Below are 19,893 nucleotides of genomic sequence, written 5' to 3'. Positions count from 1 at the left end.
TTTATGCCATTATGAAAAATCTACAATTTTAAATAGACTAATTAGGGTTGGAATTGACATTTGAATACCCACTCTCACCACTATTACTCAATATAGTATTTGAAGTCCTAGCCATAGTAGCAATCAGACAAGGAAAAAAAAAAAAATACAAGGCATCCAAATCGAAAAGAAATAAAACTGTCGCTATTTGCAGATGACATACTATATAGGAAACCTTGAAAAATCTACTAATATATTTCAGTACAGTAGCAGAAGAAAAAATTAAAAATAAATCCATCACATTCCTATACACTAGTAATCAATCAGAAGAAGAAATTAAGAATACAATTCCGTTTACAATTGCATCAAAACAACAATCTAGTAAAAAAAATTTAAGAAGGTGAAATACCTATACTCTGAAAAGTACAAGACACTGAAAAAAGAAATTGAAGAGGATACACATAAATGGAACAGTATATCATGCTCATGGATTAATATAGTTAAAATGCCCATACTACCAAAAGCAATTTGTAGATTCAATGTCAATGTAATCCCTATCAAACTACCAATGACATTTTGGTATAATGTAAATGAGGGCAAATCCCTGATACCGGCCATCTCTCTTACTTTCATATTCATTCTGTAGTTCTCTGTACTTCTTCACTAACACAAACTTCCATTACGCTCCTCTTCTCAGGGATGTCTTTTGGAGTTTCTGACCTGTGATAAACTCCTCCAGAACTTTAGTTTCTTCTCTAAACACCTCGTTCCGCTTGAATCCCATTCTTCCCTGAGGACACATCATCCTATGCAGACTTTTAACCTGGTTATTTCCTCATCCCCAAAAGGCGTTGGGGTCAGGAAGCGAAGTTCTCTGCTGCTGTGTCAACCACCACTCCTCTAAAATTGTGGAAAAGAATAACTATTTTCCTTTTAGGCTTATGTCATCCTGTCTATATAAATATTCTGTCCTGGACGTTTTATCTTCATTCCTTGAGAACAATGACCCTTGATTCAACCCTCTTTTACATTTCAATTTCTATCACTTTCTTTTGTGACTTCAATATCCACGTGGATAACCCACCCAAGAACCTGGCCTCTCTTGACCAACTTGTCCATTTCCAGTGATTTTACTTTCTATTTCAAATTCTCCTTTCTAACCACAGTTGCCTAACTTTCTATATTTCTTCCTCAACTATTCCTCTCATATCTGTTCCTTGATATATTTAGGACTTTCAGCCCACTTACTTCCCCCTGCCTATCAGTCCCTTTGTAGCTCCACTTCTCTCTTTATTACACTTAGATTTCTTGGTCCACAATTTAAATAAATCTCTTAAATATTTTTGCTTCTCTGTTCATTCCAGACACACCAATTAATATCTTTCTTCAGCCCTAGCTGGTTTGGCTTAATGGATAGAATGTCAGCCTTCGGACTAAAAGGTCCCGGGTTCAATTCCGGTCAAAGGCACATGCCCAGTGGCTGGGGCGTGTAGGAGGCAGCCGATCATTGATGTTTCTCTCTTCCTCTCTGAAATCAATGAAAGTATATTTTTAAGAACATGCTATATTTCTTCAATTAGCTCTCCTATATCTTATACTCCATCTTTTTATTATATTACTTGCAGAGTATGTAAGCATGCCCAAATTTCTCTTAACCTCAAAAACATCTTTCTAATTTCCCTCCCCCATCCTTTCCAAATACTGTCCTATACTTTTTTTTACAGCCAAATTTAGAAGACAAGTTGTCTACATGATTGCCAATCTAGTTTGGACTCTGGCCCCTGTACCTCACCAAAACTGGTCCTTCTAAGCTACCCTGCTAGCGGTTCTCAACCTGTGGGTCTTGAACCACAGGTTGAAAACCGCTGCTGTAGAGCCTAAGACCATCAGAAAACAGATATTTACATTATGATTCATAACAGTAGCAAAATTACAGTTATGAAGTAGCAACGAAAATAATTTTATGGTTGGGGGTCACCACATGAGGAACTGTATTAAAGGGTCATGGCATTAGGAAGGTTGAGAACCACTGTTCTAAGACTAATCATTCCCTTCATATCCTAAATGCAATAGACAGCTTTCAATACTGGTTCTATCAGCAGCATTCAATATATCTTCCTGCATAACTTCATTTTTTGTTATATTTTACTATTTCTTTTCTTACCCCTCCCTTCCAATCTTTAAACTTAGGTGTACTGAAGGTCTTCTCTCCTCACTGCTGAGACAATCCCACCCACTCCCCTGTCTAATTCCTATAACTTGTATGTATTTACCTAAAAATATAATATGGAATCAGATTTAATGACATATAGACATCTAGGCACATTTTCAGAACCCTCTCATTAGAACTTAAGAAAACTTAAGTTTTCTACTAGGTCTTATCTTTCCTGTTATCGCTTTGGTTACCCTAAAACATCTAGGTAGGAATTTATTTACTCATCTTCACCAAATTCCTTTATCCTTTCTATTTTTTTCTGTAAACTGACAAATGATTATCATAAACCATGCAAAAAAAAAATACAGAAAATACAGAAATAACAAAAGTAAAAAAGAAAATCACCTTAGACTTTACCTAATAACAATTTGAGTAGTAGTAAACATTTTGCAGACACCATTCTATGAGTATGTCCAAACAGAAATAGAAATATAGTTTTATCAGAAATATAGTTTTATCAAAAATATCTTTTTAAAAAAATATATATATTTTATTGACTTTTTTACATAGAGTCATTGATCAGCTGCCTCTTGCACACTCCCTACTGGGGATGTGCATGCAACCAAGGTACATGCCCTTGCCTGGAATCTTTCAGTCCACAAGCCGATGCTCTATCCACTGAGCCAAACCAGTTTCGACAAAAATATTTTTATTTTAAAAATCTGTTTTACTTTCTATAAATTTAATAGAAGAAAATGAAATAATGTTTCTCTAAGTGACTGCATCTATGTTGAGGGAGCAACCATGAAGAAAAAGAGTACTTGCAGATTTTATTTATGTTTATAGTTACATAAAGGTATTTGCTGGAGACTTCCTGAGTTGGTAAAGAATATCCCACTAGGATGAAAGTAGACTTACAGAATGTTATCTGAGTATTCACCTCAACCAAAGAAGTGATTTGCACATCTGATACTCATTTTCAATCCCTAGTTGTCTAGAGCAGAGGTCAACAAAAGTTTTCTGTAAAGAGCTAGGCCTTGTGGGCTGTATTAATTTTCTACTGCTGTCTAATAAGTTACTTCAAACTTTGTATATTTAAAAATATCCAATTATTATCTCACTGTTTCTGTAGGTCAGAGTCTGGGTGGGTTCAACTGGGTTCTCTGTAAAGGATCTTACAAGGCTTTAATCTAGGTGTTGGCTCAGCTGGAGTCTATCTGGAGGCTCCGGGGGAAGAACATTCTTCCAACTTTACTCAGGTGTTGGCCAAATTCAGTTCCTTGCAGTGATAGAACTGAGGCCCCTACGTTCTTGCTGGTGGTTGGCTAGTGGCTGCTCCACGGTCCTCCTACCATGACCCACTCGTCTCAGCAACAGAGAACTTCGTGTTCAATCTCACTGATGCTTTCAATCTATTTTCTCTGCTACCAATCATAGAAAACTCTTTGCTTTTCAAGGGTTCAAGTAATTGAGCTAGGCACACCCAGATAATACATTATCTTAATGTCAACTAATTAGCAATTTTAATTACATTTTTAAAAATCCCTTTGCCATGTTCCATAACATAATCACAAAAGTAATACCAGGGAATGAAGGTCAGGAGGACCATCTTAGAATTAGGCCTACCACAGTCTGTCTTCTGGCCTCCATGATTCAGATACATCCCACCTGTGAAATGTAGTGCCCCAGTACAGGGTTCCTAAAAGTCTCATCCTATTATGTTATCAGTTCAAAGTAAGTCCCTATACTTAAATCTAAACCTCATCATCTCAAAGTCCAAAATCTTATTCTTATCCAAATTATAGCTCTTGATGTAATCCATTATGCACAGCTTCTTTCTATTTATAAATCTATAACTAAAGAAGTTATCTGCCATAACCACTTCCAACATTTAAAAACCAAAAGGTGACAATAAATATAGTGTATCCATATGGGTTTGTAGGATAACACTTAAGTCTTTATAACAAATTATCAATTTCCCTACTAATTTTAAATTTCAGAATTGATAATTTCAGAAAATGCCTTTTAAAAAATTAAATCAGGAATTTATTAGAGGAGAGGAAAAAGTGAAGGCCAATTAAATATTCTCCCACTCTTTTTTTTAATATGTTGATTTCAGAGAGGAAGGAAGAGAGAGATGGAAACATCGATGATGAGAGAGAATCATTGACCGGCTTGCCTCCTGTACACCCTCCACTGGGGACAGAGCCTGCAACCCAGACATGTGCCCTCATCCGGAATTGAACCCGGAACCCTTTAGTCCACAGGCCAGTGGTCTATCCACTGAACCAAACCTGCCAGGGCAATTCTCCCACTCTTAATGAAAAAATTTAAAAATCACATTATTTGGTCTGCGTGGCTAGTAGGTAAAATGGTATGTGGTTCTACTGTGAATGACATTCTGATATGATCAAAAGCTGCATGGTACAAATTCAATGAGACACTAATCTTATGCTTACTTTTCAAAGCTTAACAACTCTGAAATATTATATTTTAAAATAATGTATCAATTTCTTCTGAAATCAGTGTATTTATAAAGGTTTTTAATTAGTATAACAGATGAGCAAATATCATTCATAATTTATAGCATATCACAGATTTCTCATAATCCAAGTAACTATGTGGCATAATGTACCTCCCTGGTTTAAATAAATAGTGCAACTCTCTGGTGATCTGCAATGGCTTGTAGGAATTTAGTTTAAAAAAAAAAAAATATATATATATAGAGAGAGAGAGACAGACAGACAGACAGACTTGTATGTGATCAGAACCTGGAGGAAAAGAGAAGTCTGTGATCAGAACCTGGAGGAAAAGAGAAAAGGGAGAACAGATGATGGTACTAAACTTAAGTATTTTTCCAGAAACACTACAAAAATCTTAGTATAAAAAGGTGGAAAATATAATGAGGCCATGCTTTTGAAGCTTTATATTTCATAGCAGTTCTGGAATTATAATCAGTCCTGACCTAGTCAGCAGTATATGTTCTATACGAGCAAGTAATATCAAACATATAGAGCTAGAGCGTTCTTAATGTATCACACAGTTTTAACCTGGAAAGAAAACAATGTGTTCTATAAGGAGTTCAGATGATGTCAGAATCAACCACCCAATAAATGTTTAAGACACTGGGCTAGACCCTGTGAAAGATAAAATACATAAGGGAAATCATATATACATAAGAGAAATCATATATAAATCATATATAATCTTCAAGGGCAACTTATAGATGAAAAAAAAAATTATACCTACCTATTCAAGGGCTTAGAAATTTTGTAAAGGTATGGCTACCTTTACATGTGAAAATTAGAATGAAAGGTGGTTGGGCTTATCATATTAAAATTGTGCACATCACAGACGTTGAACTCAAACTGTATTTGGGCTATTTGATCAGATACTCACAGAATGATTGTAAGAAGGTTCCAATATCACAGGTAATGACATTTTCCCTTGAAGATTCAATTTGGTTAAATAAAAAATCTTTTCCCCCACAATCTTTTCTTTTTTCATGCGGTGTACACCATACAGTCTAAATCGAACTGCATAATTTCCAATCATCTCAGATTCAACATGGTTAAATTTGAATGTTTCTGTGAAGACAGGGCATGGTCCTCTCTGGATGCTGGTTTTTGCTCTCTGTTTCTTTATAGGTAGAAGAACAAGGTGTACTTGCCATGAGTTGCCACCTGTCCTGTTATATGTTGGTATATCTGTGACAGCTGTCACGGTTACCAGGAGCTTCTGTTCTTGTGAGTCATAGTCAAAAGTCACATCCAGCGTGCCATACTTAGCTTCTGGCTCAGGATCAAAGGGTTTGGGAAGCTGTGAAGATGATCCTTGAGCTGACATGTCCTAAGAAAAGCAAATTTAAATGTTTTCAGTTTTAGCTCTGTTCTTTGATCTGGCATGTAATTAAAATACCTGGTCTGTCTCAGGAAGTGGGTGTGAGAACTGGTTGGTTGGCTACCACAAAGAACGTGATAACAATCAACAGTTTAGTACAACCGGCAGCTACTCTACAGAGCCACAGTACTATACATGGTAAGCTAACCCCAAAAACTTATCCAAAAAGAGAATTTTGTATTCACCGTTACAATTTTGAGAAAGGTGAGATATGTTTTTATAATGAGAACTGAAAATATATGCTTCAATGTGTATCTCCGATCCTGTTGTAGGAACCTATTACATTTTCTTCCAACATTATAAACAATGCAACTGACATGTCAACATTAGGCTGGAGAGAAAGAGAATACAAAGAAAAGTATAATGCTATTGAAAAAATTGGTCCCATTTATGATAGTTGAAAATCACTGGAAATGTGAAATTATAAACACAAAGTTCTCAAAATATTTATAACCAAATACTTTTCTGTAACATAATTTTTAATCAGAATTTAAAACTTATTTCTAATACTAATTACTGTTGAAAATGGCAGAATAATACATATTTCAAAAGTTCAAGAAGGACCAAATCTGTTCACTTTAATTATGTGATTAAAAGAAATTATGCCCATTTTCCTGGAATTGTCTCAAATTCCTGCCAGTGTTAACCACCTGGAATGTGAACAGAGTTTCAGCCAGTTATTGACTGACCTTTCAACTCTATCACTTGCTCCTTCAAGTATTTTAATAAATATTAAATGTTTTTCATTTTAAAATGTGGACTACTCTTACTTAGGAGTCCCTACTATTGACTGCCAGTCTTCTCTTCTTTGTGAGTTTTAGCCAGTGACACACAGTCTAGCAAAAGACTCTAATTTCCCTCCTGGCTGATATGTCCATGAGGCTCAGCTGTGGCTAATGGGTGGCAAACGAAGGTTACTATATATGAAACATCCAGACTCTATTTATAGAAGAAATGCCTTCACTTCCGTTCTCTCCCACTCTTCCCACAGAAGAGCTGACACCAAGAGAGGATGTGTGGGCCAGTATGGACCACGGGGACTAAGACAGCACCCTACGGATGACAGTGACAAAAAAGAAGGAACTGGGCCCCTGGGCAAAGCCATCTACTCACCCTGGTAAGTGAAAGACAATCTTTCTATGAGTTTTACTCATGGCATTGGACTCTTTGTTATAACAGCTTCATACAGATCCTAACTATAAGACCTACCATGTGTCAAGCTCTGGTTTAGGTGGGAGGGATGCAGTATTGAACCAAATACATACATGTTTTCGACCTCATAAATATTATATGTCTATGTACTATGACCCCCTTGGTAACATGTATGGAAAAGAAGATGACAAATTAAGGACCATACTTGGTGGGGAGGGACCAAGTTTCCTAGAAGACCTTTTATATATATAAATTATATATATATAATTCAATTAGAATAAACATATTCTTGTTCTGTAAAAAAATAAAATAAAATTACAGTTTAGACCAAAATGTTTTAATGCATGCCATTTCTTAATGGCAAATAAAGATGCTTAGAAATTTCAATTATTTTTTAAAACAGTGTCATGACAGCTATTTTCAGGGCAATAAAAAAATTTTTTTTTTTAAATGTTCTAGATAGCTATTTCTGAATTTTGTTTCTCTTGGTCCATTCTAACAATTCTCAGGACCTTCACAGATTAAGCTTATAGGTGTATTCTGTAAGAATTCTAAATCAGAAAATAACCCTCCCTCTCAAGGGATCTTAGAATTGTGAGCAGTGTCCACCAGCAAGAAATCATCACTGGGGTCCGAGCTCCCTGCCAGGCTCTTCTGAACCCTCACTCTTCCCAGCTCAGTGTGTGTGGAGAGGCTAAAGTAGCCACATCCTGAGGTAAGCCCAGAGGAAAGTCAAGATTCTGTATTTCTTACTATGTATTAAAGGGATGGGAAGTAAAATAAACTTTAAAAATACGGGAGTGAGTTTTATATTAACAGAGGTTATTGGCATATAAATATTTATGTCAATATTTGCTCTATTTGAATATAGTCAATTCTAGAGGAGACTGGTCAGAAGTATTAACACAGATAGCAAGTTAGTAGCTTCTGAAATATGGGCAGAATTCACCAGCTGTATCACTACAGATAATAAATAATGAAGCAGCTTCAGAGAGACAGGCAGAATTGTGAAGATGTAGTAAATATAGTCACTAAGTAACTTGTAAGAAAAAATAGAACAAGTGAATATTACTTATTAAAAGGGATGGGAAGCCCAAGCCATGATCATGTCATGTGTTCTAGCCAAGAAATGCAGGTAAAACCTATGCCTGTTGCGTAGGCTAACTTGCCAAAGTTTCACGGGTGATGAGGACTACTTGCCCCTGCAATAAGGTTTGTATTTCTGGCCCTTGGCACCCCTGCTCCTAGTTCAACTCACGTCCTTGCTGCCATACCATAACCGGGGGATACAGGTGGAGCAGGAAGAGTGAGATGGGACAAATGGGCATTACCTACGCCAGGATTCACATAGTGTGGTCCTGCCTCTGTGCCTGCTGGCATCCTGTCCTAAGTGTGGAACCTACCTCATCTGGATCCTCTTACTTCTTTTATATCTGAACACTTGGTAGTGGAGGCAAAGTCAGCTAGCAAGAACAATGACACACTATAGTTCTACAAAATGTTGTCTAGGACAGAAGTTGTAAAAACTTGCAAATCTAAAAGAGAGAAATTTAAAAAATAAATACTACCTTATGAAACCCTCTACATGACCTTTATAATTTTCCTCTTTTATAGAATTTTTTTAAGAACTTTCTAGAACATGTAAAGACTTCAAATGTGTAACACCCCTATTTTTGGTGTTAATTTTCACATTTTTTTTTTTGCTCCAAAAGAGGAAATAACTTAAAACACAACCAACAGACGCCATGAGTTCAAATTTCGTTAGTGAAGCTGAGCATGACTTACCTCTTCTATATTCTAGGATAGGAAAATGCAAAACTGTTATTTTGCAAAATATTAATGGGCAGCCTCCCAATATAAAAATGTCCCAAATAAAATAAAATTTTAAAAGACACAAACATCAATAGAAACCTCACTCATTACGAAACAAACAAATATTTCCAGAATGTTGTTTTTAAAAAAATCTATCTTGAAGTTGAAACTTGGAAGTTAATTTTTCAATATTTTATGTATTGCTCTCATTTTCAGCTATCCATCTTCTGGGGCGGGGGCGGGGGGGAGGGGGGATGACAGGGAGAGCAGCCTGAAGGATGGTTGAGACACCCCGGTAAGTCTGCTGGTTAAAGATTAGATCGAGGATAGAAACTGGTACACTAAGCCACCACGTGCTAAGACCTCCTCCTTACCAAGAGCAGCAGCACAGGATTGTCATCTTCCAGGTAACAGTCACTCTACAAACTCTGTGTGCTCTCACTTACTTCGGGGCTCAGGACGGCCGTGCTGTCGCTGGGAACGTCCTCTTCGTATCCTTTGTTGTGAAAGCTCTCTATTTCGTGACCCGTGCTCCCCTCACTCGGGCACTTGTGATAGCGCCGTGGGCTGTTGCTGCAGTGGGAAAATTCACATTTACTGTCCCCGATTTCGGAGGGCGTACACGAGAGGTGGGGGGACCCGCTGTCGTCCTGGTACGGCGGGGGCTGCAGTTCGTCCAGAGGGGGCGTCCTTCTCATTCTCTGGATGCAGTTTCCTGACAATGAGTAAGAATCGGGTCACTGTTTCCAAGTGGCCTCAGCACGCAGCACAGTCCACAACCATTGCAAACAACTTAAAAAAAAAAGACTGATGGGAAATTTTATGCTTCACTAGTTCAGATGCAGAAGTAAGCTAATCGGATTTCCCACTCTCTCCTCCTGCGCAGTGGTATTAGGAAAAAATAAAACATACTCTCAAATACTAGAGAGGGCCAGTTCTATAGCATAAAAACGGGAGCGATCAATATCCATGAAATAGCTTACCTAGTTCTTTTTCAGAACAAACCTGAAGCATCAGACTTCCTTATGATCTGTGTCCTCTCTAGCCACAGTAGATAAAAAGATTGTGGGTAAAACACACACAAAAACTTCATTTATTTTCCTCAATTACTGAGATGAACTGAATGTTAGTTTAATAAATTCACCAGAAACTATTCTTTCACGTCTGCCCTAGATCCGAATCCTGACAAGCGGTGCTCCCTATCGATCAGCAAAAATGGATGAAGGCTGCATCCGTCCCATCCCACCTCCATCGTCGTCATCGGAGACCACCCCCTGTCCCCCCCTAGCCTGGGGCGGTGCTCCGTCTGACCAGCTCCACCTTGTCCTGCAGCAGTTAAGGTGCAACCGCTTTTCCTCCCCTCTTAAACGGTCCTTTGAGTGTTTACCTCCACGCTGTGTCTCAATGACTGAGGACATGCCTGTGAACAGCATGGACATGAGAGCAGGAGGGGGGGGCTTACGGAGACAGGGCTCAGTTCACAATTTCAGAACAGCTACGTCTGTGTAGATAAACCCTGAATGCAACATCAGGTTTTACATGGTAATACATTGTTTAGAGTAGGAGCATGCTCAAAGAATGAAGGGGACACGTTCTCAGGACAAAGAAGCCAGCTTGTAGGGGTTAGCACAGACCAAATCCCACTACCAATCTGAGTTTCAAAATAAATAATTTTAGTAACTACTTACAACACCTTGAGGGAAGGAGGAAAGCCATGAGTCCATCTAGACATAAATATTTGAAAGAACTTTAAGGAACAGGTTATGGACACAGTGTCAAAGTACCTTCTGACAAAGTAATTAATTAATGGGAGCAACTTGACAATGAAAGGCCTAGTAGACACACCTCCCTAACGGAGAGATCAGAGCGGACATTGTGAGTCATGGGACCAATCAAATTGTGCATCACCTCGTAAGTGAGAGGCACACAGCACCCCTCGGTGGCATTCCAGCTCAGGATGCACAACCCGAATCTAACCATGACAAATGCCAGAGAGACGTGGACATTCTAAAAGGGAAATGCCTGCCATCTTAAAAAACGAGTGAGGAACTGTTCTAGACGAAGGAGACCAAGGAGGTGTGACAAATGAAGGCAAAGCATGACTTTGAACAAAACCTTTTTGCTATAACAGACATTATTTGAAGAGCTGTTGACCATGAATGGGTTCTGAGGATAAGATATAATAATATATCAATGTCAGTAACTTAATTCTGATGGTTGTAGAGTGGGTATTTAGGAGAATACTCTTGTTTGTAGAAAATATACACTAAAGTACTTGGGGTGATAAAGCAGCTAGTCAGTGGGCCACTTATTGTCAAATGGTTCAAGGGGGCAAAAGGGACTCTAATATTTTCCCACCTTTTGTTATTTTCCCACCTTTTGTTAATTTTGTGAATAAAAAAAAAAAAAATCTCCATAAAAGTGACACCTTCATACTTTCTGAAAATAAATGTGAAAATCAGATGATATAGACAAATTCCTAGGGAACCACAACCTATCAAAACAAACTCATGAAGCAGCAGGAAAATTATATATTATTATATCTCTTAGAGAAATTGAATGCACACTTTAAAACCTTTCTAACAAAGACAACTCCAGACCCAGATGGCTTCGCTGGCGAATTTACCATTTAAGGAAGTAAAAAACGCGAATCTTATACAAAACACTTCAGATAATATGAAAAAGAGAAAATATTTCTGAAATTAACGCCAGCATAACCTTGATTACCGAGGCCTGATAAAGTATCTTATAAAAACTAAGCCAATCTATCTTGTAAACACAGATACAAAAATTCTACACAAAATATTAAAATAAACCTAGAGTCATATAAACAGGGTACCACATCCCAACCAACTTGGTTTATATTATACTAAGAGTATAGAGTTATTCTATAAATGTAAGGTGGATTTAACATTAGGATATTTAATTAATTGCATTGAAAGAATAAAGGTAAAATTATTAAATGCTCTTTTAATCGTACTGAATAAAAAAGCACTTGATAAAAGTTATCCATTCGTGACAAAAATATCTGCACAAACTGGGAATAGAAGCCAATTTCTTTTCTCTCAGAAAGGGTATCTGTGAAAGTCCCACAGCAAACATCACTTTTAATGCTGAAATAAATGCTGAAAGCTGTACCTCTGAGGAAGGGACTAAGACAACAATGCCTGTTATCAACACTTCAATTTAATGTACTGGAGGTGCTAGCCAGTGCAATGAGGCGAGAAAAAGATGATGCAAAGAATTGGAAAGAAAGAAATAAAATCCATTACTCTCAGATGATAATTGTGATATAGAAATACCAAAATAATTTTAGAGATAAATTAGAAATAGAAGCACTTTGAGCAAGGTCACTAGATACGAGAGCAATACTTACACACCACACAACACACACACACACACACACACACACACACACGAGCAATTAGAAAGTGAAATTTAAAAGCAATCCCACGTATCATTGCATCAGATAACATCAAATACTTAAGAAGAAATCTAAAGTATCACCGTGCATTATTTTCCCAGTTCTTGGGTTTACAATTATAATGTGTACTCTTAGCAACTGGCAGACGCTACACATTGGCTTTCTACACAGTGGCTATTTGGTAGAGGAAGGGGGACAGCTGGAGACCACGGGGGCTTCCTTTCTCTAACAACAAGACACCCCCAGGGAAGAGCAGAGACTAGTCTACCATCACAGACTTGAGAACTGCTGACCTCATAAATGTCCTCACTAGCTTGGCCACTGCAAACTTAACAGGCCTGACCAATGATCATACACTTCATCAGAAGATGGCTGCAGCTGGAGATGTCACTCCAGAGAGCCTCCTTGCTGAGTGAATGTAGTTGATAGGCAGCTTTAATGTAGCAAATGATTTTTCTTTCAGAACAATCCAGAGAGAAAGGTTAACAGGTTGTTTTCATGGGGCAAGGAGAGCAATACTCCAGCTGTCCTGTGTGATGGGGATTCTTGGGATCTTTTGCTAGAAGTGGGTTTGCTGAATCAAAAAGCAATTCCACTTCTAATTTTTTTGAGGAAATCATGAAGACAGTTGTTTCTTATCATTTTTCCCAGTGTTCTAATTATTTATCAGAAAAGCAAGTCCTATAGCACTGTGATTTCTTCATGGTTGAAGTGGAAATTCCAGTTCTTCTAATTTTAAACACAATTGGAAGAAGCTAGATCACATATTCTTAATGAGGGTAATATTATACCCAAGGGGGTTAAAATAAGCACTGAAGTGGGGGACAAATTTTGACCAATCTAAGCTTAACCCTACCAAACAAAATCTTAATTACTTAGTAATTTTCTTTTATTTAGAAGTTAAATTCAAATTAAGTTGATTTATATAAATTAAAATTATCTCTGTAGGGAAGCAACAATGGGAAAAGGTTGAGAAACACTGATCTACTTAGCTTGACAAGTCACTTCTACTGAGCTCTAAAAAATATCAGTGACTAAAAAATATATAATAAAGGCATAATATGCTAATTAGAATGACCTTCTGGACAAATCTGGGGCTGTGAGGGCTGAGGCAAGCTATAGCAGCTGCGAGGCCCTTGCACAAATTTCGTGCATCTGGCCTCTAGTATTGTTATAAACCTAGAACAGTGGTCGGCAAACTGCAGCTTGTGAGCCACATGCAGCTCTTTGGCTTCTTGAGTGTAGCTCTTCCACAAAACACAATGTGGGGACGTGCACATACAGTGTGATTGAAGGAGTACCCTAATTAATAACAATGTACTTACCTATATAGTTTAAGTTTTAAAAATTTGGCTCTCAAAAGAAATTTCAATCATTGTACTGTTGATATTTGGCTCTGTTGACTAATGCGTTTGCTGACCCACTGTCCTAGAGCTTTAAGTATTCATATCTGTGTCTCACACTACACAAAGAGTCAGTGAAAAGTTTCCTGATGTTCTATTCAGCTACTTGATAAGTCAAGTGTACACACTCTAAAGAAACATTTTCACATCTTTTTGTTTTAAATCACAGGAACTAAGTAATGTTTATCCTTACTGTGTGCAAAAATTATATTTTATGGTCAATATAATTTCAATTTTTAAAATGTTTTTCAAGATCCATAGAATTGATTTCATGATCTCTCTGCAGTTTGAAAATCACTGTACCTGCTTTGCCAGACTACTCATGTTTTCTAAAATTGATGGGTATTATCATGACTCACTAATATTGGACATGGCTCAGTACACTGTTCTTTGTTTCCAATGTCCACCTATGGATGTCCTGGTTTCCAAGATCCAAGACTCTTTATTTCTAGCATAAAATGTTTCCTGTTCTGTTTTAACAATTCCATCCTTTGTGCCAACATTCTGTACCTACTTTCCATAGTACTTTGCAGTATACGTAATTCTTTAACAACTATTTCCCCAAATCACAGAAAAACAACATCTAATAAAAGTGTTTACAACATGTGAAGAAACTGGAACCTTCATACACTGCTAATGGGCATGTACAATGGTACGACCACTTTGAAACGTAATTTGGCAGTTTTTCAAAACGTTATACATAGAGTTATGATATGACCCAGCATTTTCCACTCCTACATTGCATGTACCTAAGAAAAATGAAAACATACATTTCATAATGAGTTGTACATGAATGCTCATGGCACCATTACTCATAATAGTCAAAAGGTAGAAAGAACCCAAATATTCATCAAGGGATGAATGAATAAATGAAATGCATTTACCTATACAATGAGATATCAAAATAATATAGTTCTGAAACATGTTACAATATGGAAAACCCGTGCAATCATGCAAAGTGACAGAAATCAGTCACAAATAGCCACATATTACATTATTCCATTTACATGAAAAGTGTGTGGAACAGGCAAACATCATATACAGACAGAAAATAGATTAATAGTTGCCTTGACTGGGGAGTGGCATTGAACAATGACTGCTAATGGGGACAGGATTTATTTTTAAAGTGATGAGAATGTTCTAAAATTAGATTATGGTGATGGCTGCACAGCTCTGAAAATACACTAAAAACCACTGAATTGTACACAAGTGATTTTTATGGTATGTGATTTACATCTCAATAAAGCTCTTAAAAACATGTATTTCTCCTACTTGTTCTGAGATTCTGAGTAGAGACACTGACTCTTAATATTCCCCAGGTCTACAATGTAAGGTCTCAATAGATAAATGAATATTTATGATTACCAAAGATATACTAGTTGTCGGCAACATAAAAGAAAAGATGAAGGCCTACTATCAAAATGCTTAATTTGCTGAAGGAATGAACCTATGGGAAAGAAAATTACATAAAATATAACATTTTGCAATATTTAAAAATAAATATGTCATGTAGGTACTGCTACCCACAAATTAAGTCCCAGGTTAACATCAAAGACATACTGTTGGTGTCATAAAAAATCTATGCAATAACAACATTATGGAGAATTAGAAAAGATGTATTGCTTTCTGGAGGGCATTTTATTTTGATAGAAAAGAATTTATAAAAATCTGGACCCAAGTCATCTGTAAACAATCGAACAGAAATTCTTGAAAGAATGTAGCATGCTTCCTCTAACATTATTAATAAACATTGTGAAGGATAGAGCCGGGATTGCAGGCTGACAAAGAGATGCCTATGCTTGTGTCAACGCCTTATGCTCATACCCTAATTTATGGTCTACTCGATACTTCACTGTGTAAGAGTGTAGGGTTTGGCCTGGCCAGTGTTGCTCAGTGGTTGAGCACTGACCTATGAACCAGGAGGTCACAATTCAATTCCCAGTCTGGCGAATGCAGGCTTGATCCCTAGTAGGGGGCATGAAGGAGCCAGCCTATGGATGTTTCTCTCTCCCTCTCCCTTCTCAAAAATCAATTTTAAAAAGCGTATTTAAAAATATGTGGGGTTTGGTATCAGACAGCCTGGGGTATTAGACAGCTTGGTTCTAACTCCACTTCTGCCATTTGCTAGAAGTGTGACCTTCCTGGTTCATAGGTCTATGCTCAACCACTGAGCCACACCAGCCAGGCCAAACCAAACCCTACACTCTTATACAGTGTAACTTAGAAAGAGTAAGTGAATTAGAGACAGATATTTTTCATTATTTAATGTTCCTGAGAAAAAGCAACAGAATTTCTAAGTTAGTTTGTAGATTAATTTTGCAAGAATTCTGCCCTGTTAAAACTGTACAGAATGTTATCAAAGATTTTTCAAAAAGCAAAGTACAGGATTACTTCCCATATCAGAGTCTTTTAGCAAGATGCTCCATGCCACCTACATTAGCATGAGCATCTTCATTTACAACTTTTACTTTGGTCCTGTCTAGTAAGTCAATATTAATCATGACCCTAAATTGTTATTAAAGGTTTAAGCTAAGCATAAGAAACAAATCAGAAAGGTTTCCATTAAAATATTAAAGTTCTCATGCATAAGGAATAAATTCCTAGTTATCTTGGAGGGATATAGATAACCACAGGTTTACAATGCTCAAATTCCTTCAGAGATGTAAAGAATCTAATAAAATAGACCTGATTTACTTACAAGTACAAATTTTTAAATAATATGGTACCTTCTCAAGTCCGCAAGATTTTATATGCTCCTAGATTGTCATTAGCATATGCTGTCAATCAGCATATGCTCATCAGTAAACGAAAGTAAAAATTAAAACAGAAATTAAATCATACCTGTTACCTTTCCCATTGTGTTTCATTTCATCTTTATAACAGACCACAAATAGCCTTTTTTTTACAAATCTGAGTTATAACTTAAATCAACTAATAATATGAAATTATAAATTTCAGCTTTTATTGCCTTATTTGATGTACCAAATCAGAAAATAAAATTTGGTAAGTGCTGTATATACAACAACATATCCTATAACATAACAAAGATTTCATTTTGGAATTATACTAGGCCTTCTGGAGTTCATATATTACCTTTTTTGCTATTAATAATTTGGTGAGAAGTTTTTATATTTGTTTTATGAAATGGGAAAGAACCCATGCTCTTAGAAAGACAGAATACATAATTCAGTTCTGGCCTGTAATGTAAACATAGGTTTACAGTAGATGATGTTAACAGTGTAGAATTGATAAAGTGGTGGTTATATACTAACAAAGACAAGAATGAGAACAACTAATTAGCTTTTTCTTATGACATAATCTGGGAATGTGATCTCAGTTCCTGTAGGATAAAAGAGGAAGGCTGTTCTCATTCCCATTTTGTTTTAAAACACTTCAGGCATTCTGAGGACTTTTTATTTTTTCATTTTTTATAATACCAGACACTTCAAAAATAGATGGTTGAAATTGTAGCAATTTAGAATTATGAAGCAGTTAAGTGCTTCATAATGTTGATGTAACAGCAATTACAGACCTTTGTAATTCAGTAAAAAGGCTTTGTTTTGTTCATATTGAAACTATACAGTAAGAGCACCTCTCTGTTTTCACTGGAAAGGGCTCAAATTTTTAAAAAAAATCTTTGCATTAATGTTTGACCACTGTTATCGGCTCACCGTTGACATTTATTATTTTGTAACTAAAAATAAAATAAAGCACTAAGGAGGAAAAGGTTGTATAATGTTAGAATTTTGATTAGCAATCACAGCTGCACCAGAATTAGTTTCTATAGCAACAGGAAGAAATAATGTGTTGAATTGCAATGCAATACAAGATTATTCTTTACAGATTGCAATTCAAAAAGAAATCTTTAAAGAATTTTGTCTCAAAAGAGTTATTAATCTTTTATCCATAATAATTCTCTCACAGAAAATACTTAATTATTATAGTCTACTTTCCCCGAATCCTGTTTTAACCCACTCAAAGTTAATATGTTCCCAAAAAGGTGGAAAATGTAATATTAATGAACAATAAGAATTTCGGCTATTGTCTTACTTGCATTTTAAAATAAAAACCCATGGGCTCATTCTTGCACATTGTATAGACTGAGTATGTTTTCTAATAAGTACATTAGACTCAACAAGGAAAAGCCTAAAAGGTGCTGTTATGAATAAACTATGTAGAAGGATAAGAATTAAAAAGGGTAAGCGAATTCTACATTTCTATCAAAATGAAACTAAGTGTCCTTTTATTCTGTGTGCTCTCCCTTGTCTAAATTATGATTGAGAAACTACACTGCTATGAGTATTCAGAGTGTGCCTCTCTCGTCCTTTAGTAAAAGATAATTATTAAATTTCAAATGCTGCCCATACCATTTCTAATAGTGAAAAGTATTATTTCACTGCATCCTCTCCGGTTCTAGCTATTTTTGGAAACTAATTAAAAACATATGCCTGCACCTTTTATGTATTTTGCCCTTATAATGAGACCTATTACTGTGGCTCACTCTCTACCCATTTGAGTTCCATATCTTTGGAGTCACCATGGATACCGGTGACAAGCATTCTCCCGCAACTGCTTTATGTGCCTCATCAAACACGAGGAAACTGACATGGCAGGAATCAAGCCATCTAGACACCATGAATTTCTAATTGTTTGTACTACTATTCATGCTTTTTACAAAAAGGTGTGTGTGTGTGTGTGTGTGTGTGTGTGTGTAGGAATTTTTAAATTAAACAAGCCAGGGGACTGGAATGTTATTTTAAAAATCTGAGTAGACATCAAATCACGAGGTAAGAAATGAAGAGGGATTAAAAAAAGAAAAGGTATAAGCATTAAAATACACTAATAGATAGCAGTTCACCAGTGAGTACAGGGTCCAAAGTGAAACCTGGAGCCCAAAACAAACAAGTTTTCAGATCTTCAATAATGAAAACTAATTAAAGACAATATCTCATAGCAACATTCATATCTATATAGTCCATGATAAATATTTTCAGAACAATTCATTTATGAGAACATATAGAATGTCCAAGGTGAACTGCTGGCTTGTAACAAAAACATTGCAAAATGGGACAGCATTTTAAAAAATTATCAATAAAAATTATTTGGATTATGTCAGATATCCTCTCATTCTTATCATTTCTTTCCTCCCCCCCCTTACTGTAGCATTTTTTCTTAAACTAAAACCTTTTACTAAAACACATTTTTTAGATCAGAAATTGAATATCAGATGTGACTTCTAACAAGAAATATTTTCAGCATCTCTTTTTGTGACTTAACAGTTTTAAAAACAATATAATTATGTAAATGGTGTTGAGGTGACTTCCTATCAGAGATATAGTTTTACTTTTTTAAGACAAATGTGCATATAAATCTTAAGTTTCAGTCTCTTCACATGACATAACAACTCACAAGAACTATATTAAATGTGGTATGTTCCTTTAATGAATGCTTAATTTTTCTAATTTTCCTAATGAAGAAACATCGACCTAGTAATATTACTACTCCTACAAGGACTTGTGACCTAAAGATCACATTGGCTGGGTAAACACAAATATTTTTATTACCTAAAATGTAAAAGATGATTTACTAAAAGAAAGCTCTTGAATTTATAAGCAACACATACAATATACAAAAATTCAGTTTGATAAAGTAAGTTCCATGAAGAGGTTCTAGGTCACATGTGTCAAACACAAGGCCCACGGGCCAAATCCGTCCCGCCAGGCCTTGCAATGTGGCCCGCACCGCGCTGTCATCACTGCACTCCGCTGCGTTTCCATCACAATGACAGTTTATGACTGTTCAGTAAACCATTCGGCCCGCGATTTAGGCTGGATTTTAGATTTTGGCCCCTTCTCTGATTGAGTTCGACACCCCTATTCTAGGTTAAACCTCATAATGCCTCAATTTCTTCATTTGTAGAGAAGAAAAGCATCTTTTGTAGCTATTAAAAGACCAAAAATTTTCTAAGTAGAAAATATAAAAACTGCTCAAGGAAATGGGAATACTCTGTTTAAATAAGAATTAGCTGAGGAAAAAACAATATATCTCTGAAAGTCTAATCAGGACTC

General features: G+C 36.3%; 1 protein-coding gene across 2 annotated transcripts in view; it reads right to left on the bottom strand.

Moving 5' to 3' along the window:
• SYT14 (synaptotagmin 14) overlaps positions 1-19,893 on the bottom strand; it is a 123,618-nt gene that overhangs the window by 32,282 nt on the left and 71,443 nt on the right. For both annotated transcript variants that reach the window (XM_045583102.1, XM_036442675.2), the window contains 2 exons: positions 9,445-9,713; positions 5,534-5,983 (listed from right to left, as the gene is read on the bottom strand). In XM_045583102.1, coding sequence (XP_045439058.1) covers positions 5,534-5,983; positions 9,445-9,713 — 719 coding nt within the window. The remainder of the gene's footprint in view (positions 1-5,533; positions 5,984-9,444; positions 9,714-19,893) is intronic.

The sequence above is a fragment of the Pipistrellus kuhlii genome, unplaced genomic scaffold, assembly GCF_014108245.1.
Source record: "Pipistrellus kuhlii isolate mPipKuh1 unplaced genomic scaffold, mPipKuh1.p scaffold_m20_p_18, whole genome shotgun sequence".
NCBI lineage: Eukaryota > Metazoa > Chordata > Mammalia > Chiroptera > Vespertilionidae > Pipistrellus > Pipistrellus kuhlii.
This window is presented reverse-complemented; position numbering and strand designations above follow the sequence as displayed.